Raw genomic sequence first — 27,872 nt, forward strand, 5'->3', positions numbered from 1 at the left:
TAGAAATGAAAACTGCGCTGTCAAACTGCTGAAGTGACAGCTTATTGCTTACAATATATGGTAAACTAATTAGTTTGCCATATATTGTAAGAAATAAGCAATATGGAGTCTCCACAGTCAATAGGCACGGAAAAACAGTTAGTAAGACATAGATTTTATCCTAACGAGACGGCCCGTTATGTTGGCTAAGTCTTCCATTCAAAATAAGCTAATAACTTAATTTGCCGGTCAAATAAAACACGCCTAATAAATCTGAAACAGTACAACAACAGTAAAACATAATTTTTTATTGTAAGGTAAATCAAGAGATAATTATAAAACCCATGTTTAATATACCTTAAGTATAAACTTTTTTAATCACAAACTAGGTACACGTTTTATGTATCAGAATTAAGCTACACGCCTCAGATATTCAGTGTTTAGTAATGATAATGCATATATATTTAAGAACAACTCTTTACATAAAAAATTACCATACTATTATTTAGTTCTAAGCAAAGTTTTTAAATAAATAGGCTTCTTAAATAAATTATTTTCTGAATTTACAATATCTTTATAGTATAAATACGTTAAATATATTTCTTTCATAAAAGGTAATTTAAATTAGCTTAAGCAACACTATTTCGCCATGCTCAATAGTAGGGTTGCCATATTCCCTGATTTGTCAGTGAATTTCCTGATTTTGACTTCGGCACTGATTCCCTAATTTTCGTGAAAAATTATTCCCTAGTTTCCTCCTCAATCGCCAATTTTTTTTAATTTTTTCGAGCGCACATATGCAACTGGACTGACTTTGACTGAGACCCATATGTTAATCCAACTCAATAGTAATACTGGATATTTGAAGATATTTGAATACTGTCGGTATTTTGATGGGTCGGTATCTTGAGCTTCGGTATGTTTATGCAGCTTGCAGATTGAAATAACTAAATAGATACGGATACAAACAAATTGTATTGCAAAAATATAAATTAGGCTGTGAATAAGCATTTTCTGGACCCCACTATTTGGCTTGGTTGCTTATTTACACCTAACATTTTTCTGTGAACATTTATTAACTTACCACAGTTAAAAAGAGGCATAAATAAAAAAACTTAATTATTAATGTATTTTCTCATAATATCTTCTTCTTTAAGAATATATATTAAAATAATACGATTTTCTTTTGAAAATATATTACAGTTTTATAAGTAGCCCATATTTTTGGCACAACTTTTCTATACATTTTGGAAAATAACACAGTGCAACCATTTTCCGGTTAAAAGTTGGTCATCTTGGATGCCAGTAGAAACTCAACCCCGGACTCTCCTTGACGTTTCTACAGTGTCATACTGATTATTTTGGTTTTTCACTTTTTAACGTTCGCTGCCGATGTTCATTGTCTTCGTTAAGTCAGTGCCCCCGTTTATGGTATCTTTTTATAGTAGTAATCCCACTATGTATGTATATTCGATTGATCAAACCGAGTTGCGTGCACTTGTGAATGATGGTTACGTGAATCCAAACGATTTTGGGAAGTTATATTACTGTCTACATGCACGGGGGGTTCACGACACTGCATGAATACACACAAGATGGGATTATATACCCTCGGATGGTGGTGATGCCAGTTGTAAAAATTCATTTTAGTTACAATTGGAAAAACTTTTCTCAAGTTGTTGACTTTTCTACGTACAAATGCAAGACAGATTTATATATCTACTTATATAAAAAAGAAAAGATACTTGTGACCATAATATGTATTTTCTTTAAACATATTGCAGTTCCATTTAATGAAAATGCTTATATAAATATATTATGTGTGATATTTTCAGTTTGGTAGTGGTACCAAAATATTCAATTGAGTTTTTTTTTCTATAATTGTTTTGTTAAATTTTAAAGATCTAAGCTGCCTCTGGAAATGTATTAAAATAATAATACACGCTTTAGAAAGGGAACACATATTTTCCAAAAATAAAAAATAAAAACTTATAAATTTGCTAGGTATGACAATATAATTGAGAGTGTCTTAGCACACAAATGTAATACAAACGCTAATTTGTGTGCTGAACGCTCATTCGAGCATATGTATTTAAAGAAACAGTGGTTAATAAACTGAAGTTATTATTGAAATTACTTTTTTGCTTCGAAAATTATATCGATGTTTAGAAGCACCTACACTGTAAAACATTTTTTTTTAATAATGAAATTAAACAAACATAAAATAATAAGTAGGTTATCTGATTTAAATTTTGCTACAATAATGCGTGGAACTACTGAAAATGAGGTTAAACCACACATAGAATTTATTATTTCAAATAAACTACGTTAAATGCTGTTATAAAGATATATCAAAAAAAATATTACTAAAATAAAATATTTGTTATACATTTTATTATAGATTTATAATAGTTATAAAGAAACTTAAAATTGTTAGGCAATTTTACAATTGTTACCCACAGTGCAACTTCCCATTTAAGCGTGCTCTCATTTGTAAATATGGAGTGATAAAATACGTTGCTGTCACTTCCCTCTTCATGTTTGCCCGCGATGATCCTCTCATCTAGCCCTCAATGTGCACGCGTGCCCAAGCGGTGCAAAATGTCACTGAGGGGCAATATGCTCACCTCTGATTTACGCAATGTACGATCATAGAAAGCATTCGTTTATGTGGAAAGAATTTTCCCAATAAACCAACAAAAACTACAAATAACTTCATTGGCTTATGCCTGGTTTTCACTAGGTCATATTTGACGTCAAATGTTGTCAAAATAATGAAAACGGGTTGTCATTTGCGTTTGCCGGCATATTTGGCAGTGTACGGTCATTTCAAATGACAGTCAAATGAAAACAATCAATGTTCGATATGTGGCAACATTTGACAACTAATTTTGGCAATTATTTTCGTTTGCCGCACAAACAGCAGTTACAAAAATTAAAAACAAAAACGGTTTTTCAAATTTCAAGGTAAGGTTTTTTTATATTTGATGAAAAATACTATAAATTTATTTTCCCAAACTTTTTCAGTTTCAAATATGGAGGAAGAAATGAATTCAGAAATTCAAAGTTGCAGCCAAATGGAACAGCCTTCGCTGCTCTTTTCGCTTAAGTAATTGTGAAATAGTACACAAGAAATTGCATTATAAATATTACTTTTAGGCGGCCTTCAACCGAAAGGCACATACAAAAAGTGGTCAAGGTGCTGGAAGAACGCCTACAATGAACCCACTTTATAATTCCTTAAAGTTCCTGGAGCCAACCTTGCGTGTTGAAGCGAAGACGACAACAAATTTATTTAATGCAAGTATACGCATTTATGCATACATATGTCTGTAAAAATAATACTATTTGTTTTCAATGTGCATATTTGTTTTTACAGGGCAACGCGTCGACCCTGACCCCTGGAACAATATTAGTTGAGGCGCAAGATGCAAGTTTATCTGGTGAAATGCAACCAACGCCATCCACTTCATTCAATTTAGGGAGACGTCGAGCTCGTGATGATGATGAGTACATTCAAGTGGTGGAACGTGCACTGGAGACCCTCACATCAGCTACTAAAAGTGACGCTTGGGATGATTTGGGAAATTTTGTTTCATCCAATGGCCGAGAGTTGGCCCAAGAATCTAAAGGAACATGAAAATATTTTGTATTTGCAAAATAACTTAAATTATAGAATTACATATTTATAAAAGAGGAAAGTACTACAAAGACGAATTATGTAATATCGTCCTATTATATTGCCATTCAACTTCTCCATGAGGAGTTATGAAATACTCCATAAAACTTTCACGGACATTTATCGCGCTGTCTGCTGGCCTACCTAAAATACTGCTTGGCCGAACTGATGGAAGCATTCCATTTTCTCCCAACTCCATTCGCCAATTACCTGGATCAGTAATGCCATTTGTATCTTTGTCTACATCAGATCATCGTATATATATAGACTTGCGTCTTAACAAATAATTACGCAATATGCAAATCGCGAGAACAATCCTTTGAGTGTTCGAAAACGTGATGCACATATGCCGAACACATTTTCCACAACATTTCTGGCTCTGGATAGCATATAATTAAATATTTTGTACGACATAACTTGATTGCGGAAGCTAAATGGTTTCATCAAGTACGTTTTTAACGGAAAAGCGTCGTCAGCTACAATGACAAATGTCATTTCATCACGTTCATGTGGAAGTGGTTTCGGCGACGGAAAATTTAACTTGTTTTCTGCAAGAGCCATTGAAAGAGCACATCTGAATATGTTACAATAGTAAGATATTTTAATTATGAACATTTAATGTTATTATTTTGTAATAGCTTTACCTTGCGAAAACGCCTCCATCAGATTCACGACCATAAGCTCCAACATCTACATACAAAAGTTTGTAGTCCGCATCAACCATAGCCATCAGAACAATGCTATTATATTTCTTATAATTGAAATATTCTGAATCGCAGTTCGCAGGCACTTGAATCGCTATGTGCTTTCCATCCAATGCCCCACAGCAGTTAGGGAAATGCCATCGCTGGTAAAAATGATCCGATACTTTTGTCCATTCCTCATGAGTGTCGGGAACCTTATTAGAATCCACATTATATTTTTTCACAAACTAACGAACAGATATGAATACTCACTTTTAAAAACTCATTCTTTAACCACACGTGTTATGCACTATATGGCAGATGGTAGTTTTCCCCAATAGAAAAACACTCATCAAACTCGAGAAGTTATCACCTGTGGCTAAATAGCGTAGTGTTACCGGCAGTCTTTCACCGACCGAGATCGCTTCACGGAATCGTGTGTTTCTTTTGTAAATAAATGGAGTAAGACGCACCACTAAAAAATCGAAATCTTCCAGAGTCATCTTCAGGAAGTTCTTCAACCACTTTTGGTCCTGAGAAACCAGCTTGGATCGAAGTGTGGAGTAAAATCCACTGGTGCAACGAGTCCTTAATCCTGGTCTCATCCACCACTGCTTTGGTTTCCTTTGCTGAGTCCTTTTCTTTTTCCAAGCTTTTAATGACAATATAAGACATAACGCCGCAGTTACTATTGTAATTTTTCTATTTTTATTAATTTTTACACTTTCACGCACTTATTTGAAAATAATTATATTTTCAATTTAACAGCTGTCAAAATTGCCTGTTCACAATTGACATAAATGAAAACAGGTGGTCAATCATCTGACACCAAAAATTGACGAAAGTTTTTGAAAGGCACTGCAGTATCGACATTCAGTCAGTTTGGATGTTGTAATGAAAACGCATTTGCCACCAAAAGCACAGCTGTTCGTTTAGGCAGTTTTTGATGTCAATTATTTTGACCTAGTGAAAACCAGGCATTAGTACGAGTACATACTTGTGGCATATTAGCATAAAAAAATGGAATACACGGTGAAAGGATAACATATACGTCCATCGATGCTGTGGTAAATCAAGACGAAGTTGTAAACTATCCAATTAAATTCTTGAATTCGATTGATTTGCCATCAAAACGCTGTAATGTCACAATTTTTTCGAAATAAACAAAAGTAATGACTGAAAAAATATTAGTGTTTTTGGTGCAGTATTATTGTTAGTTAATATTAATATTTATTTTTATAATACACATGAAAGTGTAGTTTTCTTCAAGAAGATTATTTGATATAGTTATAGATTTACATACATATGTATGTAAATAGAAATGATGAATATTACGAGTCTAGTTGAATTCCGGGCTGGGATTTAGAATAGCATCCCCGGATTTCGGGAGTAAAATGGGTATCACTGGAAAGGTGACATTCTCCAGATCTCCAAATATATACAGGTATCCCTCGAATAACACGGTTAATTGGTTCCGTGTTATTCGAAATCGTGTTATTTGAAATTTAAAAGGTAAAACTTTATAAACGCAATAATTTTTAAATTACATATGTTCAACCACTGTCACTCTCCAAAGATTGATTTGTTTTTCCTTGAAGAGGTAGAGGATCCTTAAATTTCAATTTTTAAAAGGAATTTTCGCGGCTTCGTGTAATTCGAACCCCGTGTTATTCGAGGGTTGTCGCAATTTTTAACCGTGCTATTCGAGATTTCGTGCAACTCAAGTACCGTGCTATTCGAGGGATACCTGTATATATAGCCGACTTATAGTTTTAAAGATATTTGCATTTAAAGTTGAAAAATTGACAACTTTTACATTGATAATTTGTATATTGTGAATTACTTTTTCACTTATATTATGCACTTTTCACTTACTAACACTTCACTATAACGTTTCTGTATATTCATTTTTTTTAATATTTGTTGTAAATAAAGCTTTATATTAATTATTTTATTTTAGTTACAATTCTCTGTCTGCATTTGCACAATAAGAAAAGGGTTGCCATGGTTATTTTTTTTGAAGCGCGGCGCTTTTATTGAAAGGATGTAAATTGATTCCTAAGCCAAAAAAAATGCAGTGTCGACGAGCAAATTATACCTTTTCAGGGAAAATGAGCCAGAAACAGTACGTAAAAGGCAAACCGAATCCAGTAGGATTGAAAAACTTTGTTTTAGCGTCCCCTGATGGTTAAATATTGTACTTTTTTATATACCAAGGAGCAAACATATGGCCCGATGGAAAGCCAAATAAGCACTTGGGAATTGGTGGTACTGTTGGGTTTGAGTTTTTGTTACAATGCTTAAAATGTAGTATTTAACTTTTATTTTAGCGAAGAATTATTGGAACAAACTTCCTTACGGCAGGCTTGGGGGAGATAGGGATTTTGCTGCGGGGCCTAACTGAAAAAAGTGATAGTAAAACCGTAAGAAAAAGACCGTAAGCTCTTCGAGCTCAAAAAGCTATTTATAAGTATCTTTGTTTGAGACCCAGGATCTTAGGACCCTGTCACAAAGACTCCAGAAAGCATTTTGTTTCCGGTATAGAAAAAATTAATGAAATGATGACGCTTCCCTCTTTATCTCATCTCTATCGACTTCCAAGAGGCGTTCAATACACTTCATAATCTGGAATGCATTCGATAATAGAGTGGTCCCCTTAAAATTAATTGATTTAATAAGACGGTCTACTCTGATGTGGGTTAGCGTACTTTGTAAGAAAAAGATCTCTTTAATTGAATAAAACCACTTATACGATGGTAGAGAGTCTTCTTTATAGACTTGTCTAGGTTCAGAACTAACCATATCCCAAAATTTAAGTTTTTATTATTAAAAAAAAAACACCGAACAGTTATAAATGTGGTAGTTTCAGATTGTTGGGAGGATTAAAATCATTTGTATGGGCACGTCCCAATATTTTGAGACATTATCAGCTGGTACTTTTTATACTCTTACAACCAGTTACTACAGAGTATTATAGTTTTGTTCACCTAACGGTTGTACGGATCACCTAAAACTAAGCGAGATAGATATAGGGTTATGTGTATATAAACGATCTGGACGAAGAAAAAAGTTGAATTTCGGTTGACTGTCTGTCTGTCCAAACACAGAAGGCCGCTAACCGAGAATATATAAAGTTCCATAACTAAGCGCTCAATTAAGATATGAAGCTGTAAGCACAAGGAATGGCAGTAGCTAAGGGCACCTGTAGGCACAACCTTTTGAAAAAGTGGGCGTCTAATAATGTACATAGCTCTTAAACCACTTAAGCTACAACAACCAAATTTGCTGAGTATACATCTTATAACAACTTTTAACGACCAAAAGTGAATGAAATCGACGGATAATCCCGCTCATTTCTACTAAAAGTACGATAAATTAATAACTGAATACGCCAGAGACCACCAGGATGGTATGAGAAAGCTTTATGGGAGCCGATTTGAAAATTAGAAAGAAATTAGTTGGCATCGCCAACTTTTTGTTGTAATCCCATACCTCGGGACCCGACTGACCGATTTCGACAAAATTTAGTACGTGGCATTCTTCTTACATTCTTATGTAACATTGTGAAAATGGACGAAATCGGACAACAACCATGCCTACTTCCCATATAGTACACAAATCAATTAGCTATGAATATAACTGGATACAACTTTGCACAATTAATATCTTTAGTGTATGCCACCTTATGCCCAAGAATTGTTTAAGTCCAATCAAAACTGTTCAAGCCCCAGGAAACCGTATATTTAGACCCCGGTACCTATTTTCAGATTTTGTTATGTATTTCTGTAATGTTAAAATAATAAAAAATTTATATTTTTAATATTAATTTACATTTTTTACTTGAAATTTCTGACTCTTGACTAAAATATTCCCTTATCATCGTATTGGATATAGTAATAGATAAGGCTACACGCGGAACGGGAGGAATAAGCTGGGGTCAAAGTAGAAGTTTCGAAGACCTAGACTATATGAAGACATTATATGTTTAATAACACACACCTTTGCAAAAAGAAATCTATCAATGGGGCAAGGAACTGCAGCGAAAGCAAGCACCGGCTAAATCAAAGAAATGCGTATAAACATCACCTATACCCAAAACTTCCAAGTCGATTGTAGAGAACTCGGAAATGTGAAATTCTTTTAGTTACTTGAGCAAGTTATAGGCATGCACATTTGGTTTTGCCAAACTTGACTATTATTTTGTTATTTTAGTTAATAATTTGAATTAATTTTTTTTTTTTTATTTTACGCAATTCATTATTTCTTAAAATACTAAATTTTTTTAATACTTATCTGTACTTAAATTAAAACTAATCAACAAAATTTGAGAGAAGAATCAAGACAACCTACATAAAATTAAGCACAATTTTTTTTTTTTTTTCAAATTGTATCGATTCTACATTAGCCGAAGGAACTTCGGTATCCTACGACACCACATTTCTTTTATGTTTATTACATATAAAATGCTGTTTATAATTTATAAAAGTTAAATGAATTGGTATTTAATTAAATAGAAAAATAGATTATCCGCTGCGTTTGCTCTTCTTTTGCCTACTGTAATCCAACTCTATTTTGCCAACTGTCGCTACTCCTCGAGATGTGAAGTTGGTTGTTGCTTGCCAGCATCACGCATCACATCATCTCAGATGACAAATTTTCATCAACCTCGAAATGTGCTCAAAGCTTCATATTATCAACACTAGTGGAGAATGGAGTCATGTGTAGAAGTTCACGCAAATGCGGAAAGGTCTCTGATCGCCATTCACTTGGGAGTGGCCAGAAAAGATTCCTTTACATATGACTCAAGCAGCTCACGACTTCCGGTCTTTGATCAAGTATCCTCTGGGTAGCCTAAGAACATCCGTTTGAAGCCGAGCTAAAGTGAGAAGGCGAAACATCCCCTGCATAGGGTTGTGTGCTAGGTTTGAGACCCGCCACGTAAAAAAAAGACCCCCAATGAAAAATCAACAACAGCCTCGAATGAGAGAACCCCTTTTGATGACGACCATGGCAAACGAAAAACGGACTAGGACCGCTGCCCAGCTGGTTGATGTCCTCGTGAAAATAAAGGCTGACATTACCGCCGTCCAAGAAACGCGATGGACGGGACAAGGACAGAGACGAGTAAGTCCTTGTGGCATTTACTACAGTGGTCATATAAAGGAGCGGAGGTTTGGTGTGGGAGAGAGACTCTGTCGCCGAGTACTATCATTCACTCCGGTGAATGAACGTCTAGCCATCAAAGCGAGGTTCTTCAATATATCGCTGATTTGCGCCCACGCCCCGACGGAAGAGAAGGACGATGTGACCAAAGATGCCTTCCATGAGCGCTTGGAGCGCACTTATGAGAGCTGCCCCCGTCACGATGTCAAAATCGTGCTTGGCGACTTTAACGCCAGGGTAAGCAAAGAAGGTATCTTTGGCACTACGGTCGGTAAATTCAGCCTCCACGAGGAAACATCCCCAAATGGGTTCTGATCGACTTCGCCGGAGCCCGAAATATGTTTATCTGTAGTACTAGATTCCAGCATAAGAAAAAACATCAAGCTACCTGGCTGTCTCCGGATCGAAAAGCCACGAACCAGATCGATCATGTTGTGATAGACAGAAGACACGTCTCCAGTTTTCTAGACGTGGGTACGCTCCGAGGTCCTTACATCGACTCCTACCACTATCTTGCTTCAGCCAAGATTCGCACCCGCCTCTGCGCAGCAAAAAACCCACACCTACAAACACAAGGAAGGTTTGACGGCGAATAGCTGCAATCACAACACACAGGCGAACGATTTTCTACTCGGCTTGCACTCCTGCTCTCTGAGAGCACTCGTCAACAACTCGGTATAAGGGAACTGTGGGACGGCATTGCAAACTCCCTACGTACAGCTGCAACTGAAACCATTGATTTTCGGAAAGTGCAAAAGAACAGCTGGTACGACGAGGAGTGCCGTGTCGCAGCGGAGAGAAAACAGGCTGCCTACCTCGCAACGTTACGATCGACCACAACACGTGCGGGATGGGATAGATACCGAGAGTTGAAGAGGGAAGCGAGACGCATTTGTAGACAGAAAAAGAAAGAGGCCGAAATGCGTGAGTACGAAGAGCTTGATAAGCTGGCCGATAGGGCCGATGGATTGCCGGCCGAACTATTCAAACACGTCGGCGAAGCGCTCACGTCACTGTTAACTGTCATAACTTTGAAGTTGTGGATAATTTCGTCCATCTTGGAACCAGCATAAACACCACCAATGTCAGCCTAGAAATCCAACACAGGATAACTCTTGCCAACAGGTGCTACTTCGGACTCAGTAGGCAATTAAGAAGCAAAGTCCTCTCTCGACAAACAAAAACCAAACTCTATAAGTCACGCATAATTCCCGTCCTGCTATAAGGTGCAGAGGCTTGGACGATGGTAACGGCGAATATCGCATTCGTTGGAACGATGAGCTGTATGAGATATACGACGACATTGACATAGTTCACCGAATTAAAAGACAGCGGCTACGCTGGCTAGGTCATGTTGTCCGGATGGACGAAAACACTCAAGCTCTGAAAGTATTCGACGCTGTACCCGCCGGGGGAAGCACAGGAAGAGGAAGACCTCCACTCCGTTACAAGGACCAAGTGGAGAAGGACCTGGCTTCGCTTGGAATATCCAATCGGCTCCACGTAGCGAAAGGAAGAAACGACTGGCGAACGGTTGTTAACTCGGCTATAATCGCGTAAGCGGTGTCTACGCGAATTAAGAAGAAGAAGAAGTGGATGTAACCCTGTGTCCCATAAAATATGCTGCTCTTTCGACAGGCACGTAGCCAGGGGGGGGGCTAGAGGGCTGAAGCCCCCCCCGAAATAAGGAAATTTTTTAAATAAATCGCAAATAAAAAAGATTTATCACTGACTGAATCTTTTGAAACTCTTATACACAACTCAGCTCAAACCTATAACAGTCGTACGCAACTACACTAGACGGTGACTGGAAACTTATCAAAAGTCATACTTAAGCGTTGTACAGATCTCCATCTTGATATGGCGAAGTTGGTTGGACAGGGATATGACGGAGCAGCAAACATGTCAGGGCATTTAAGTGGAGTGCAAACCAGGATAAGACAATTGAATCCAAAAGCACGATATGTTCATTGCGCTAGTCACCGATTGAACCTTGCGCTTTCTAATACTATGTCATTACCTTCAATACGGAACTGCCTTGGTATTGTCAATGCAAATAGCAAATTTATTTAGAAACCATTCAAATGCAAACACAACTTTCCAGGACGTTATACAGAAGCACGCACCAGAAAGCAAAAAAAGACGACTTGTTCGCCTTTATGAAACAAGGTTTATAGAAAGGCATGAAAGCATTATAAGCTTTGTGGAGCTTTTCAAATTCATTGTACTAAGTTTGGAAATAATTTCGAGTAAGACATGGTCCATATCGTCTAAAGCATCAGCCTTCTTAGCAGCGGTAGAGAAAAGCGATTTTTTGCTTAGTCTATTCGTCTGTGAGCAATTGTTCAGCTTAACGCTGCCACTGTCTGTGCAACTCCACGAAAAATCTATGGATTTTGTATCAGCAATGAACCGAGCCAAAGAATTAATAAGAACTCTGCACCAGCTAAGATAAACAGCGGATGTTTTTTTCAACGATATTTTCCAAACAGCATCACAAATGTCTAAAGATCTTTTTGACACAGATCTTATTGTGCCTAGAGTGACTTCGCGTCAAACTACTCGTGCTAATCCACCTTGCACAACCCCTGAAAGCCACTTCAGAGTTACAATATTTATTCCATGCGTTGATGCTCTGATTCAAAACATGACAAAACGTTTATTAGTGAATGAGGACATACTCTCGTCATTTCAAATTCTACTCCCAGGTTTTGCTGCAATTGATAATGCCGAAGAATTAAAAAATTTAACTATTTACTTCGAGGAGCAAATATCAATGACAGCATTAAAATCAGACTATCGATTGTGGTGTGCCAGCTTATCAACAATAGATCCAACCATAGAAGTGTTGAAATTACTGCAACATTGCGATGCAACGTATTTTAAAAATATTCACTACCTGCTTACAATTTTACCAACTCTTCCAGTGACGACCGCTTCCTTCGAAAGAACTTCTTCAACCTTAAAAAGAATAAAAAATTTACCACGCAGTGTGATGTGCAATGAGCCACTGAGTGCACTTGCTGTCATTGCAGTGCACTGGGATATTAAAATAGATCCAGATGAAGTAATTAATGATATGGCAAACAAGAAGAAAAGAAAAATATTACTTATTTAAGTTACAACTACCAAATAATTTAAGTAATATGTAAGTTAAGAAATTTTATGTAAATTTCTTTTAAAAAAAAATTTTATTTATTAATTTATGGTTCGGGGACAGAACTAAGACTAAAGCTTAAAAATTAATTTATTAAAATCTAAGCTAAGTTGCACTGGCCAACTGCTGACTTGATGTTGTCAATTCTCCGAATTGACTTATTTGGGTTGCGCGTGTTGGATTTCCGCTTCACACCGAAAAATGAGCTTTTATGTTAATGCAAGCGTCTGGCTTTTGCTGTGGGAAATATTGTGCAACTAAAGATGCATTTCCGCTATGCTTTACTTGTTATTGCTGATTACGCATTATTATTATTTAGCAATTGTTAACATTTGCCATGTTAACATGTATATGAATTTATATTGTTTTTTTTTTAATAAACAGAAAATTTAAAGTTAATATATGTTTTTATTTCAGCCCCCCCCGAAATGAAAAGCTGGCTACGGGCCTCTCTTTCGACAGCATATCTCCCATTTAGTCCATTAAATTTGTCTGATGACTTGTTTTATTTGAAAATTGAGTTACTTTTATTGCGACTAAATCTCCTTTTTGATATTTTGTACTGCGTTTTCGTTTTTTGTCAAAGTTTCTTTTATACGATTCTTGAGCTTTCTGAATATTTGCTCTGCATTCTTCTCTCATTGTGCGACGTTCTTCTTGGAATATCTGCAATAATTCTTCTTGGAGTAGTTTTATAATGTCACTAGACATTTCGCTTTTCATCTTTACTCCAAATATAATCTCTTAAGGTGTAAATTTGGTTGACGAGTGAACGTGCGCGTTTATGGCATTTTGTAACATAGCTGTACAATGGTACCACTTAGCTGGATAACACAGAAAGAATTACTCTATTGACTCGTTCGATTTGTCCATTGCCTCTCTTTAAAAAGTGCGATAAAAATGCGATAATACGGTGCGGGCTTCCAAATATGGATAGCTGACAGTGAGCAGTCACCCTAATCTATGCAATGCAAAAATTCTTCCTGCCTTCCTGCTTTGCGATTGTGTACTATGCACTCAACGCAGTTTGATATGTGCTCTTCACCTTTTTTCTAAATGTGCTATGAAAAAATCTTGTTGGATCGCATGCATCGCCTTCTGCGAGTTCATATTACCAAAATTGTGAACGTTTCGTATAATTTCTTCCTCCATAGTTCTCGGTACTAACAATAGATCTTGACCCTTCCATTGCTTATACTCGTATAACACTCAGTTTTTCATGACGTAATCTGTATATGGTTTATCGTCGAGAATTGCAGTTATCGCTTTTAGGTACTCAACATTTTGTTGTGCTTTTTGAATTTTTACTTGTATCTGCGATGTAACAACCATAATCGGATAACGACTTAAGCTGTCAACGTGCTTCATTCTCTCTCCTGGTCGATGTTCAATATTATAGTGAAAATCTTGTGGATACTTAAGCCATTGAACACTTATCGGGGTACATCTTTTTTCGTGGCAGTCTGCTTAAACGCCGAACAATCGGTGACTAAATCAAATTGAATTCCCATTAAATAGTGACGCAACCTCTCCGTGGTTAAGTACGCAGCTTTGACTTCGAGAAAGTAACTATGTAACTTTTCTTCTTGAGGTGAGGTCTTTTGACTTCAATAAAATACGAGATGTCACTTCTGTTCATGCTCTTGTACCAATGTCGCACCAAACCCATACTTCGTCGCATCTACATGAAATTGAGCTTTACCATTCTGCCTAAAAGTTTTCAAAACAGGCTTTTGCGTAAGAGCTGACTTAAAATCAAGTATTGCTTGTTGCGGCCATGAACCAATCTGAAATTCTGCTTCTTTCTTCAGTAACTGTGAAAATGGCCTAGCTACGATGGCATAATTTTGAATAAACTTCCTAAAATATTCTTTCCTAAAAAATCTTGTAAGCTCTGATATATTTAGGTAAAACTAAATTTTTAACCGCTTTGAATTTATCATTATGTATTTCATGACCCAAAAAACTATTTTTTTCTTTTAAGAATTTGCATTTGGACCATTTATTTCCAAACCGAAACTTTGCGCCTTCTGCAGAACCATTTTTACATGCTTCAGAATTCGTCCGCTGTCTGTACATACGAGTATAACTAAATGATACCGTCGTACATCATCTGTCGAAAAACATAGTTTACGTACCGCATGAACACTGCTGGCGAATTACAAAATCCAAACGGTGCCTTAGCAAATTCAAACAAACCTTCTCTGGTTACAAATGCTGTATATTTCTGACTACTTTTTTCAATCGGCACATGAAAGGACCCGTTTTTTGAGGTTCGTAACACTAAAAAATGTAGCTCGTTGCATCTTCTCTAACACTTCATCGATGATTAGAACACGGAAACGATTTTTTTAATACTACAGAATTTAGTTTACGATAGCCTATGCAAACACAATAACTTCCATCTTTTTTCTTTGCAAGAACAACTTTAATGGTTATGTTTGCGTTAGATTCATGAACTATACCAAGTTTTAACCATTTGTCCACTTGACTCTTGACAACGTCACATGTTGCTGCAGAAAACCGGGTCGGACTTTCATTGAAATTAAAAATTGTCTTTTGGTATTATTTTCAGCTGAATAATTTAATAACATAACTTCTATATTGAAGCGGAATTTCTGGCACCTCGGTTCAACCGTTCTTGAGTTATAAAGAGTGTAACTAACACCACTTTCTTTTATATATATATATGTATGTATGTATATATACTTATATATCCACCCTAATATGCATTGATGTTTGACGATGAATATCTCGTAAACGCTTAACTTAATCAAAAAATCATAAGAAACGGAATTTTTTTTTTTTTATGAATCACCCTAATATACGAGGTGAGTTCAAAAAGTATCGCGAATTTTGAATTTTCGCGGGTTACGTATATTCGAATTTCGAATTTTTTGTGGCGTTATGTTGGTACTCATGTCTCTCACTTATGCCGACAAGCTCGGCCATTTTGAATGTTCATTTAATTGTTGACAGCTGCTTTGCTTGCACGTGTTTTGGATCGTCTTCGATTTTTACCTATCAAAAAAATTGCACCACGATAACGCCCCTGCTCACACATCGTTGCTTGTGCGCGATGATGCCGCAGCTACCGTATTCCCTAGATCTAGCCCCTGTGACTTTTTCTTGTTCCCTAAACTGAAGAGGCCCATGAAAGAACGACGTTACGCTTCTCTTGACGAGATAAAGACGGCATCGAAGGAAGCTGAAGAAGATAAAAAAAAATGATTTTTTGAAGTGCTTCGAAGATTGGAAAAACCGTTGGCACAAGTGTATAATATCTCATGGGGATTACTTTGAAGGGGACAAAATAGATATTCATGAATAAATAAATAATTTTTGAAAAAACACAAAATTCGCAATACTTTTTGAACACACCTCGTATGTATATATATGCTTATATAAATTTGTACAAGCTATAAACATCCCGCGACAAGATACTTGTATTTTTCAGAAAAAATACAATTTCTTCGTTTTCTGCCGCCTTTCTGCTTTATTTCTTAACACGCTGTCATAATCGAATTTTTCAAAGCCCATACAAAATCTATAGGCATGAGGAATGTGTGACAGTACTTTGCCTCATTTAGGGACGTTAGTAAAAAATAACTCGAATGTTCTTTATGTTCTTTAGCACAGGGTTGCAACGCAAATTATGTCAGATTGTTTGAACAACTGGTATAACTTATACTGTTCACTACTGTCTAATTCTTGTCTTGGCGAATCGAAGACTGGTTATCCTCTCTAAAAAATGTAGTGAGTGAATGAAATAAACACTATATTTTTTTGTTTCTCTATCGTTAATCTTGTTCATTATATGAGATAAAATTAATATTGAATAGTTTGATTGAATTTGTCTATATGATTTGTATATGAATTTTCTTTCTAGATGAATGGATATTAGAAGACCTTAGTCAGATTACAAAAGTTCCATCTACCATATTGCGTCGAAGAATTGAGTTTTGGATTTCACATGATCTAATAAAGGAAATTCGACCAGGAGTATTCAAACTAGTGGAGGACGACGGCAAAAAGTCTCCATTCGAAAAAACTCAAGTAAGTCAATCACTTGGAGAGGAAGATGTAGAATCAGCTATGGCTTCTGCAAGCGATCAGCGTGAAGAAGAGCTTCAGGTGTGTATTTTCAATACTTCTTGGCTTATTATTTTAGTTTATTTAGTATAAAAATAAATGGCAACCAATTATATACCGTGTAACAAAATATTTGTACTAATGCGTCATATCGTATCGTGCAAAACAAATACAGTTTTATCCTAAAAGTGTAGTGTAAATATTTTCCGAGCCATTCAAGCTGAAACAACAAAATCCTCTCAGAACAAATGCCCTACTCTGTAAAACTGGATGAAATCGAATGATAACCCCACCTACTCCCCACATAACGGTATTATTAAAAATTACTAAATCACGATAAATCATTAACTAAATACGCAAGAGACATTTACTTTTATAGAAGCCGAGGTCAAAATTGGACAATGAGCGTGTCACCACCCACTTTTAGGTAAAATCACATATCTCGATCGACTTCAACCGAATTCGGGATATGACATTCTACTAATATTCTTATCTTATCGTGAGAAAATGGGCAGAATCGCAATACAACCACGACTATTTCCCATATAACACAATTTAAAATTCTATTTGGTTATTTCACAGTTAAGGATAAAAATCAAGAAGCAACTAATATAACGAGATAGAACTTAGCACGAATAGTGCCTTTGAAGTATGCCATCTTGTTTAATTGATATTTGTATTTATGAACGGGATTCTTATAGTGTGTCTTATAGTTTTCGCCATCTAATACTTGTTTCGGAAAGTTTGACATTTTTAATAGCGCTCCGGATGACAAGATAAGCTGAATTCCGTAAAATTGTCCGTCTATCCTTCCGTCTGACAGTCCATGCAAGCGATAAACTTGGTACTTATGTACATATGTAGAATAGGTACTTATGTACATATGTAGAAATGGACAAAACCGGATCATTGTCAAATGTCATACCCACAAAATGCAGTTAACGACATCTAAAATATAATAACTACTACTTCCGTTTATTTTATGTCGTAAATGTATATTAGTCAACCTATGAAAAGTATTAATAAAATTCTTTGAATTATTTTTCTTGTAAGGATACGCACACTTAATTTCGTGTAACCATTTATAATAAAGAAAAATTAGAAATAGTTTTAAAAAAACTTTATTTAAAAAAAAGCTTCAATACACATTCAAAGATATTTATTATTTTAAATTGAAAATACAAAGAAACATTTTTATTTAATTTTATCTTAAACATAATATTTTCAACAAAAAGAAAATATTCATTGACACGATGTCACAGCTTATTTCGTAATTACGTATTTATATTATTCGTATAAACGTGAGTGTTGGTGAGATTTCAAACAAGTATTCTGTAATTTAAAAACATATATTAGTCGGGATTGCATGAAGTCAGAATGTTTGTAGTGTATTCGATACACTCCCACTCTATCTAGTTATGTTAGTTTTCTTTTTTTTTGCTCGATAAAACTCCATAAATTCACAATTACATATATTCAGATCAGGAGATTGGGCCGACGTTTTTATTAACTATATGGGAACAGTTTCTAAACATTGGCTCTAAGTAATAATGGAACAGTTAAAAAAATTATACATTAACCTAAAATATAGAAATTTAATAAAAATTTAGAAATTATTTTTATAAAGTTGTATACGTGCTCATTAATACATATAGTATTTCAACATTAGCCGTGTTCATTCAATATGTCTGTCTGCTGTGGTGATTCGATTTATTGTGTCTTTTTGTTCTTCGTCCTTATGTTGTCGCTGTTAAGTGTTTTTTGCATTGTCCCTTTTAGACGAGTTAGGAAGACAATGTAGGGATGTGTTCATTTGGTATGAACACATACAGTGTGTCTCATAATTCTTTTCACAGTACAATATTTAAGTATTTTGCTCTTTTAAGGTCCTTATCCAGCTCTCAAGTAATTGCTCAAGAAAAAAATACATTATTTCTTCAAGTAATTTTGACAGCTGGTTACGCATTGTGAATGATCCACATTAGAAGAGCAAGAGAGAATAAACAAAGATAATAAACTTTGTGCGTAATATACATATGTACCTATATGTATACGAGTATATGTGTGTAGACACATAAATATTTTCCTTGTGATTTAAGGAATGTTGTTGATGATTGGTAAGTTTTATACAACATTTCAAAATGAAATATACTTTATAATAACGGTTTTAACTAATTTAGGATGAATTTACCGCAGGAAATTTTCTTGATCATTTCTTAAGCGCCTTTTTATATGAAGTTTTTACATTTCTTGAGATTCTTTGAGTATATTAGTTTCCATTAACTTTTTTTAGTAGCAGTGCACATTCCTTCCGCATACTTTTTGTTTATTTCAAAACAAACAGTTATTTGAATGTGACATATGCAAAACCAACAACGCAAAGCATAATGCGTTTTCACAATTCGGAGAAGCCCAAAAAAATAACGGACACTTAATGGCACACCATGTTTTTGTGTATTGTTTGATTGTCGCTGCTCTTAGAGTTGCGGCAGCATTTATTTACAAGCAATTCGCTTGATTGGCGACACTGTATCCTTTAAAAATCTTTTAGCAATAATGCCGGGTAATCGTACAAGTGAAAATACACATAATACAATTGGTTTATTATAATTTTCATAAAAGTAGATCAGCAAAATAATTGGCTGAAATATTTTCTCTACATGTTTGGACAATGTACAATATCATACATCGCGCAAAAAAGAAAATCGGTTAGAGATAAAACAACCCAGTACCAGGCCAAAAAAGCTTACATCAAGAACGAAAAATTTAATGATCAAACAAACTGACAATAAACCACAGAATGTTAGCTGCAGTTTTGAAGGAGCACAATATTGGGCAAGTAGGCCACGAAACAATGCAAAGAGTTCTTTTAAAACACAAATATTATTCAAGATGTGCAAGAAAAAAACCATTACGTTAACGTTGAAAAACGACTTTCTTCTGCTCTAACTCACATTTCATAACGTCGTTCTCAAGCATTGGACATTTCTTTGGCGTTGTGGCAAATTTTGCGAAAAGATTCTGGCCTACATCCTTACAAGATAAATTGACGCAAGAACTGAAGACGCTTGACCACCAGAATCGTCGTATGTTCGTGAATTGGGCTGAGCAACCACTTGTAAATGATTCGGATTTTCATCTGGCTAAACGACTTCGTCAATAAGCAAAATATGTGTTATAGATGAAGGCAGCAATCCACACGTACTGCATCACTCACCATTACATCTCGAAAAATTACGGTTTGGTGCGGTTTATGTGCCAGTGACGTCATTGGACGTACTTCTTCTGTAATGATCAAAACCGGCACGTCTCTGTGAATGGGAATCGCTACCGCTCTATGACAACCAAATATTTTTGGCCCGAATTGGATGATATGGACTTGCACAATATGTGATTCCAACAGGACGGCGTCACAAGCCACACAGCGAATGTAACAAACGATTTTTATACTCTTGCAACCAGTTGCTACATTAACCGAAAACCTATAAAGTGCCATAACTAAGCACTTAAAATATAAAACTGTAATTTGTCACTTTGGATCACAGTAGCAAGGGGTATGTGGATGAAAAAATTTGAAAAAGTGGGCGTTGCCGTATATGCTTAATGTGCATATTTCTTAATCCACTAAAGCTACAACAACCAAATTCACCCAGCAGGAATATTACAACATAGTCAATAAGTAAATGCGTCAGAAACGTAAAAATTTGCCGACGAGATAGTATTTAGGGACCGGGGTGAAAATTGGGTGATGGGCGCCCACTTTTTGGAGAAATCCCACATCTCGGGAAACTACTGACCAATTTCGACAAAATTTGGACCGTGTTATTATTTTCATATTCCTATGTCACTTTGTGAAAATGAGTGAAATCGAACAATAAACACGCCTACTTCTCATACAACACAAATTTAAATTCCACTTGATTCTTTTACTTTGTAGTACACAAATGAAGAAGCAATTAATATAATGGGGTTAATTTTTGCACGAATAATGCACTAAAGGCACTTTATGACAAAAAATTGTTCAAATCCAATCAAAACTGTGCAAGACCCTAGGTACCGAATATTTAGACTCCGGTACCTATAGTTGACATTTGATTGAAAATTTCGGTCAATGTGTGATATAAGGTTACATGTTGACCAACAGACGTCAAAAATTCATTTAATCGGACTAATACTTTCCTTAGCCACCATATACTTAATATAAAGAATTTCGAACTTCCGGGTGACATTGTACGGCATATATCGCCCAATACGTGAGTTATATCAATGGAAATAAAACTCTTTTATTTTCATTGGAGTGTATCTTTGTGCCTAAAATAGATAAATTTAAGCGAAAGCTTGGCCTACCCTCAAAATAACTAATATCAAGATTTTCGATTGATGACGGATATGATTGTTTTTATACCTCCGTATTTCCCTGGTTTTTATTCCTGCAAGTTGCAAGAGTATAAAGTGTTCGGTTGCATCCGAACTTGTTTGAAAACTTTTTATCTAACGAAATAACCCAGTCAATTGACCGCCTTCGTTGAGCGCTTTGACGACAAGTCTATGGTCTATGCAGAAAATGTGCAAACAACGGTTATGATGAAAACCACTAAAAGAGTAATAACTCCCTAAATAAATACATCAAAACCACAATATTTCATGGGCACCATTTAGCCCTTTCTTGCTTGTTTCAAATAATGTTTTGATATTTAAAATTTGTGTCAAGCATAATGAAAAAATAATACTGAAAATACGTATTTCTTTCATTGAAAATTAAGTCTAAAACTAAAATTTCAAACTATGTCTCGAATATGAAACAAAAAGTAATATTGAAAATAAGTGAATCTATTTAATGCTTTATCTATTATCGCTCTAGGTTTTGATTTTTGAAAATTTAAAATGTTCGTAGAAAACCAAACTTAGCCCTTCCTTTCTTATTACGTACAGCGCTCACTAAGAAAGCTTCTTGAGTAATTGGCATTATTTTGTTTCATTTGTAAGTTTATTCCATGTATTTCCGGTTCTTTCTCTAAACTTGCAATCCTTTCGAATTTTCTAGATTATTTCAACCAGTCGTCATTACAGTCATCAACAGATATCATATATATAAAATTGGAATAAAATTCCCGGTATTCGGTTAAGTTTTCAAAAACATCGTACTTTAACCAACAAAGATTTGTTCTATTATCGTTCGACATGTAAAAGTTTGGCAAAATAATTGATAAGTATTTTTATACGTTTTTAACAGAGTATAATAGGTTTGTTCACCTAACGGTTGTTTTTATCATCTTAAAGTAATCGAGTTGGAAAAAAGTTTTGTTTTATATTTATTTCATTGCAAAATAATTAATTTTGCTCTGCGTAGAGATTGCGGAGAGTCTGGCTATTGTATAAGGTGATACGGCTTCTTATGCTTCAGCCTTTCTTTCCATTTACTTTGAGCGACAAGAGCCCTGGCTTCAGTGTTCATACGGTTAGAAAGTCTTTCCATATGAGACTTTTCATATTTGTGGATTGATGCGGCAACTGAGTCACTTCCAAAATCGCATCTTAAAATTTTGTTTTGGAAACGGTGAATTTGTACGACGATGCTAGGTCTTGAGCAGCCCCGAAGTTGTATCCCATGAGACCAAACTGGTCTGAACACCTGCTTGTAAACAAGAATTGAGTTATATGTGGAAAAGGAAGAGTTTCTAGGAATTTATGCACTCCATCTAAATTTTGTGTCCAGGGTCATGCCTAGGTATTTCGCGGTATTGTGATATGGTATTTGCATACCGTTTGAGTAGAGAGGCATACATATCTAGAATTATTGTATGTGAAATCAATATGTACTGATCTACATTCATTTGATTTTATTCGCCATTTAGCTGTCCATTTAAATATTTTGTTTAAATAATCTTGCATGCTTTCAATTGATGGAGTTTGCGTTTTTCCGACTGACAAACCGCAGTCCATCTGCAAATATTGCGGTAATACAATTATCACCATACCCTGATCGCACGCAAAGGGTAGGCAATCTTAGTTTTGTTTAGGATCCCGCCATAGCAAACTTTATTAAAAGCTTAGAAACGTCGAGAAAGACTACCGAGCACGTGGTCAATAGTGGAGTGATTTTTTCGAAAGCCAAACTGATGTACCGGTATCGACTGCCTTTCTTGTAAATTAATATTAGCGTTCATCGTACCAAGATTTTACTTTTAACATTTTGAGCAAGCTGTTTTAGTATTTCGCTGGTAGACTTCATCTTTTTTTATTTCTGCCCATACCTCATCGTTAGTTATTAGAGGAATTCTTGTAAGCATGAGGTTCTATACTTTACTTTTTCTACATCGCTCTTGGCCCACGTCTGGTCTGCTTTTCTGATGAGATGATGCTGAGTTACGGGACGAGAAATTTTTTTGTACACCTCCAAAAGGAAAAGTCATTCCTATGGTTTGTTTTTTTACACATTTTGTATTGCCTTGTCTTTTTGTATGATTTTTACAACTTTTGTCAGAAGGAGATCTTGTTTGTTGCCCCTTTCGGCGTAATCGGCGTTTTTCTGTTACCATTTCATTAATTTCGTTTGCATACTTATGATCTACTGTGATGTTTCTTTTAATTAGTGTACTATTCCAGGATATTGAATTGTGTTGCCAAATTCATGATTTCGTTATCTAGCTCGGAATTACAACTTATTTTTACGTGACTATCAACATTGGATAGCATTTGCTTAAAGTATTCTTAGGCAGTGCTTTTATTTGTTAACGTAAGTGGTGGTTCCTTAATAACAACACTTTCGTGTAGTGTTAAATTTATTGGTGAATGGTCAGAAGTCTTCCAAAACCGTTTTCTTTGCACATTTAATTTGAAGATATATGTTTGGTAATGAAAAAGTCAATAAGATCAGGTGTTTTAAGTGCATCTGTTGGCCATAAGTTGATGATCCAGTAGATATTATATTTGAAGAGTTTTAAATAACTCTCTGCCCTTTGTGGTATAAGCCTCGAGCCGCAGTAGGTATATTTCGCATTATAATCGCCACCCATTATAAATCGATTTTAATGATTAGTTCTATATACATATCGCATTTTATTTGATGTCTTGGGGGACTGTAAACTGCTGTAAGGGACAAGTTGTTGTCACTATCTATCGTTATCGTTATTGCTTAAAATTCTTCTGCAGTTATGCGGTTTTCTTCGGGGTGTTTTATATTGCTTCTTATTATAATGGCAGTTCCTCCGCATGCATGTTATATACCAGGTTGCTCAATAAGTTTTGTCGTTCGATAAGAGAGAGCCCACATTTTTTTTTGTTTTGTTGGTACACTCTTCATATGAATGTATGTGTGTGTCTCCGTGTCTCAGTATTTTTTACAATGGAAAAAATTTAATATTGTGTAGTGATAAAATTCTTATTTTTGGAAGGTGTAGCAACACACAAATGAATGTTAAAAGTGTATAATTATTATTCACCTACAATTACAACAGTAGAAAGATGGGTTGCTGAATTTAAACGTGGTCGTACAAGCCTTGAAGCCGTTTCACGTAACGGACGTCCCAGAAGCGCAAAAACACAAGAAACCATAGCCAAAATACAGGAAATGGGTTTGGAAGATCGTCGATTGACTGAGAGAGATTTAGTGGAGGCTTTACACATCTCATTAGGCAGTGTGAGCCATATTTTAAGTGAAATTTTGGGTTTTAGAAAGCTGTGTGCACAATGAGTGCCGCATTCGCTAACAATCGAACAAAAAGACATTCAAATGCAACTTTCTCAACTGCATTTGGAGCTTTTTAAAAAACATAAAGAGGATTTTGTGCGTCGAATTATCACTATGAATGAAACTTGGGTCTATCACCATGATACTGAGTCAAAACAAGAGGCTAAAGAGTGGTGTGAACCTGGTTGTTCGTCTTCGAAACGAGTTCGTGTCCGGAAATCGGCCAAGAAGGTTATGGTATCACTTTTTTGGGTTGCTAGTTTATTTTGAATCATAAAATTGTGTTTTTCTTATCAAACGACAAAACCTATTGAACAACTTCATATATACTTAAATATGTATATCCGTCTGTGCAAGCGATAACTTGAGTAAAAATTAAGATATCTTGATAATCGGATCACTGTCACGCCCAGAAAAGCCATAAGGGATCGCAGATGTATGAGGCACCTACTGGTTACAAATTTAGAAAAAGTGGGGATAATTTTTTAAATTCTATTTTATTCTTTCTAGTATTCAAATCAACAAGCAATTTATGTAACGCAATAAAACTTTACACGAAAAGTTATTTTGAAGTATGTCGTCTTATGACCAGAAAATGTCCAAATCGAACCAAACCTGTTCAAACCCCTAGATATCGAATATATATCGCTTTTTGTTCCTATCCACTAGTTCAGCTTACTCCAGACTCGATAAGGAAGCAAAGCAAATGGGTCTGGCAGTGAACGAGGGCAAAACGAAATATCTCCTGTCATCAAAGAAACAGTTGTCGCACTCGCGAGGAAGAGAAAGACCTGCACTCCGTTCGACACACAACACACAACGAATTTTTTTTTTTTTGCACATTCCACAGAAATTGTGTTCTCTTGTTGTCGTTGTTGTTGCTGCGGAAAAAAATGATATGTTGTTGTAAACCTTGATCTATGCGCTATCAACTAAAGTCAATTTGGTAAAGATAACGGTACATAGATTTTAATTTTTATAGTATTTACAGAAAATTTTAGGACGTCACAAGCATTTATACATTGCGAATTATCATTTATTCTTGAATTTGGTTAAGTCAAAGCAGACTCAAAGAGAATGTCGAAAATTAATAAGGACAGTCATACAAAATCCCACAAAGGGATTAGGATTGCAGCAGCATCAAATTAACATATTGGAAAAAAGTCAGTGATGCTACACTTCGCCGGAGATTAAAAGAAGTTAATATAAACATTTACGTTGTACTAAAAGTGATCAACATTTCTGGAATTAATAAAGCAAGACGCCTGTCATTTGCTGTAGAGTACATCCAAAAGCCTACACAATTTTGGTACAATTTACTGAGACAGATGATATGAGCATTTCGGTTCCAGGGATCGTTTAATAAACAATTTATGCATTTACCACTTGAGAAAAAGAAGGATGCAGTTCAGCCGCTAAACAGGTTCGGAGGAGGCACAATGATGTTTTGGGGATGTTTGTCTTACTACAGCTTTGGAGATTTGGTACTAATTGAGGGCACTTTAAATCAGTCCGGGTATTTTACAATTTTAAACGACCATACCTTTCTATCGGGCAATCGGCTTTTTCTAACTGTCGGCTGGATTTTACAGCACGACAACGACAAAGGATTGTTACTTACAGAGAACAATTGATAAGGACCGAAATTGCTGAAATATCCGAAATTTGATTAAAATTGACAGTTGATTTTGCACACAATTTAGTTGAATCAATTCCAAGCAGTTTGCAGGCAGTTATTGATGCGAAAGGAGATGTAACCAATTATTAATTCACAACCAGCAAGTTAGGCTAAGCTACAACATTTAAAAATTATTGATAATAAATACAAGAAACTGAAGTTTAAATTTTGTGTAAATACTTTAGACGACCGTTCATGTTTTCAGTCCTATTTATCGTTGTCTTTACCAACTTGACTTCAGTCGCTAGCACATAGATCAAGTTTCACAACAACTCATCATTTTTTTGCACAGCAACAACAAGAGAACACGTTTTCTGTGGAATGTGCAAAAAATACTTCTGACTACCTCTGTATATTATTGAAATTTGAAGAGAATCCTTTCGTAATAGTAGTATGTCTATGTAGTTACAAATGTGTTGAGTCGGGTTAATATTTCCTTTAGCCCTCATATACCTAATATATAGATTTCAGTACTTCCTTTATAACGTCAATATGTGAGCTATGTCAATAAAATTGAGAAAGCGTGTTTTTCTAATAACGATTCATATTTGTACTTAGAATGAATAACCAACAAGCCTTATGTACCTGAAGGTATTATCTTGGCTTTAATCTTTGCAAGTTGCGATAGTATGAAATGTTTACTTATACCCGAACTAAGCCCTTTATTACTTTTTTCTCTTTAATTTCATAAATACATTTAAATAATGTTGCGAAAGAAGACAAATTATATTCTATGAAGTTAATTTAATTTTTAAAATAATTTTCAGGTATTTTGGTCATATATAGTTGGAATGCTAACAAACTTGGACTCCTTACCACTTGATCGTATTCATCAGATGCTTAAATTATTTGCTTCACATGGAGGTGGCATAGAATTCACGCAAGATGAGCTTAAAAATTTTCTACAACGAAAGGTTAGAGAACATAAGTTAATGTATACAGGTGGCGTATATCAGTTATATAAATAAACTGTTAACAAATAAATTTTGTATTGTGGACCCAGAATAAAAAAAATAATAATTTTCAATTTTAATAAAATAAATTAATGAATTTCATATTTAATAACATAATAATATTTTTGAAGTAAAGTTACGTCAAATACATACACAAAAAAATTTCCTCGGTGTGCTAGAGTCGGAATGGACTCGGATTTCATCGTTTTTTTGGAGATCAATAAGTTTAAGAAAAAGTTTGTCATCGCTGAAGCAACTCCTTGGGTCGTGTCTAACCTGGGGACGAAGGAATTTTTCTGCTGCGTCTGTGTTAAAGGGGTCCATTCAAACTAAACCTCGGTTAGGTGTAATACATGCAAGGGATGAAGCCATCTTAAGACCTGCTCAGACCTAAGGACACACCAGTAGTGGAGTTACACGAGTTACGCTGCCCTACGCTGCCAATGCACTACATTACCTTCTACTGCTGTGCAATCTGCACCAAGTTCGCCTGTGCTCTTCCACTCCTAGTACTACGGTCGGTAAATTCAGCCTCCACGAGGAAACATACCCAAATGGGTTGAGGCTGATCGACTTCGCCGGGGCCCGAAGTATGGTTATCTGTGGTACTAGATTCCAGCATAAGAAAATACATCAAGCGAAAAGCCACCAACCAGATCGATCATGTTGTGATAGACAGAAGACACGTCTCCAGTTTGCTAGACGTGGGTACGCTCCGAGGTCCTAATATCGACTCCGACCACTATCTTGTTGCAGCCAAGATTCCCACCCGCCTCTGTGCAGCAAAACGCGCACGTC

The 27,872-nt window shown here is 35.6% G+C and overlaps 1 protein-coding gene and 1 long non-coding RNA gene across 4 annotated transcripts in view; both read left to right on the forward strand.

The window, feature by feature from the left end:
- LOC105228065 (anaphase-promoting complex subunit 2) overlaps window positions 1–27,872 on the forward strand; it is a 172,713-nt gene that overhangs the window by 105,119 nt on the left and 39,722 nt on the right. For all 3 annotated transcript variants that reach the window (XM_049451248.1, XM_049451249.1, XM_049451250.1), the window contains exons 7-8: window positions 16,551–16,795; window positions 26,889–27,035. In XM_049451248.1, coding sequence (XP_049307205.1) covers window positions 16,551–16,795; window positions 26,889–27,035 — 392 coding nt within the window. The remainder of the gene's footprint in view (window positions 1–16,550; window positions 16,796–26,888; window positions 27,036–27,872) is intronic.
- Window positions 305–6,099, forward strand: LOC115066460 (uncharacterized). The gene is made up of 3 exons (XR_007422175.1): window positions 305–2,946; window positions 3,007–3,088; window positions 3,139–6,099. It is a non-coding gene; the product is annotated as an uncharacterized LOC115066460 (long non-coding RNA).

This window comes from Bactrocera dorsalis, chromosome 3 (assembly GCF_023373825.1).
Source record: "Bactrocera dorsalis isolate Fly_Bdor chromosome 3, ASM2337382v1, whole genome shotgun sequence".
Lineage (NCBI taxonomy): Eukaryota > Metazoa > Arthropoda > Insecta > Diptera > Tephritidae > Bactrocera > Bactrocera dorsalis.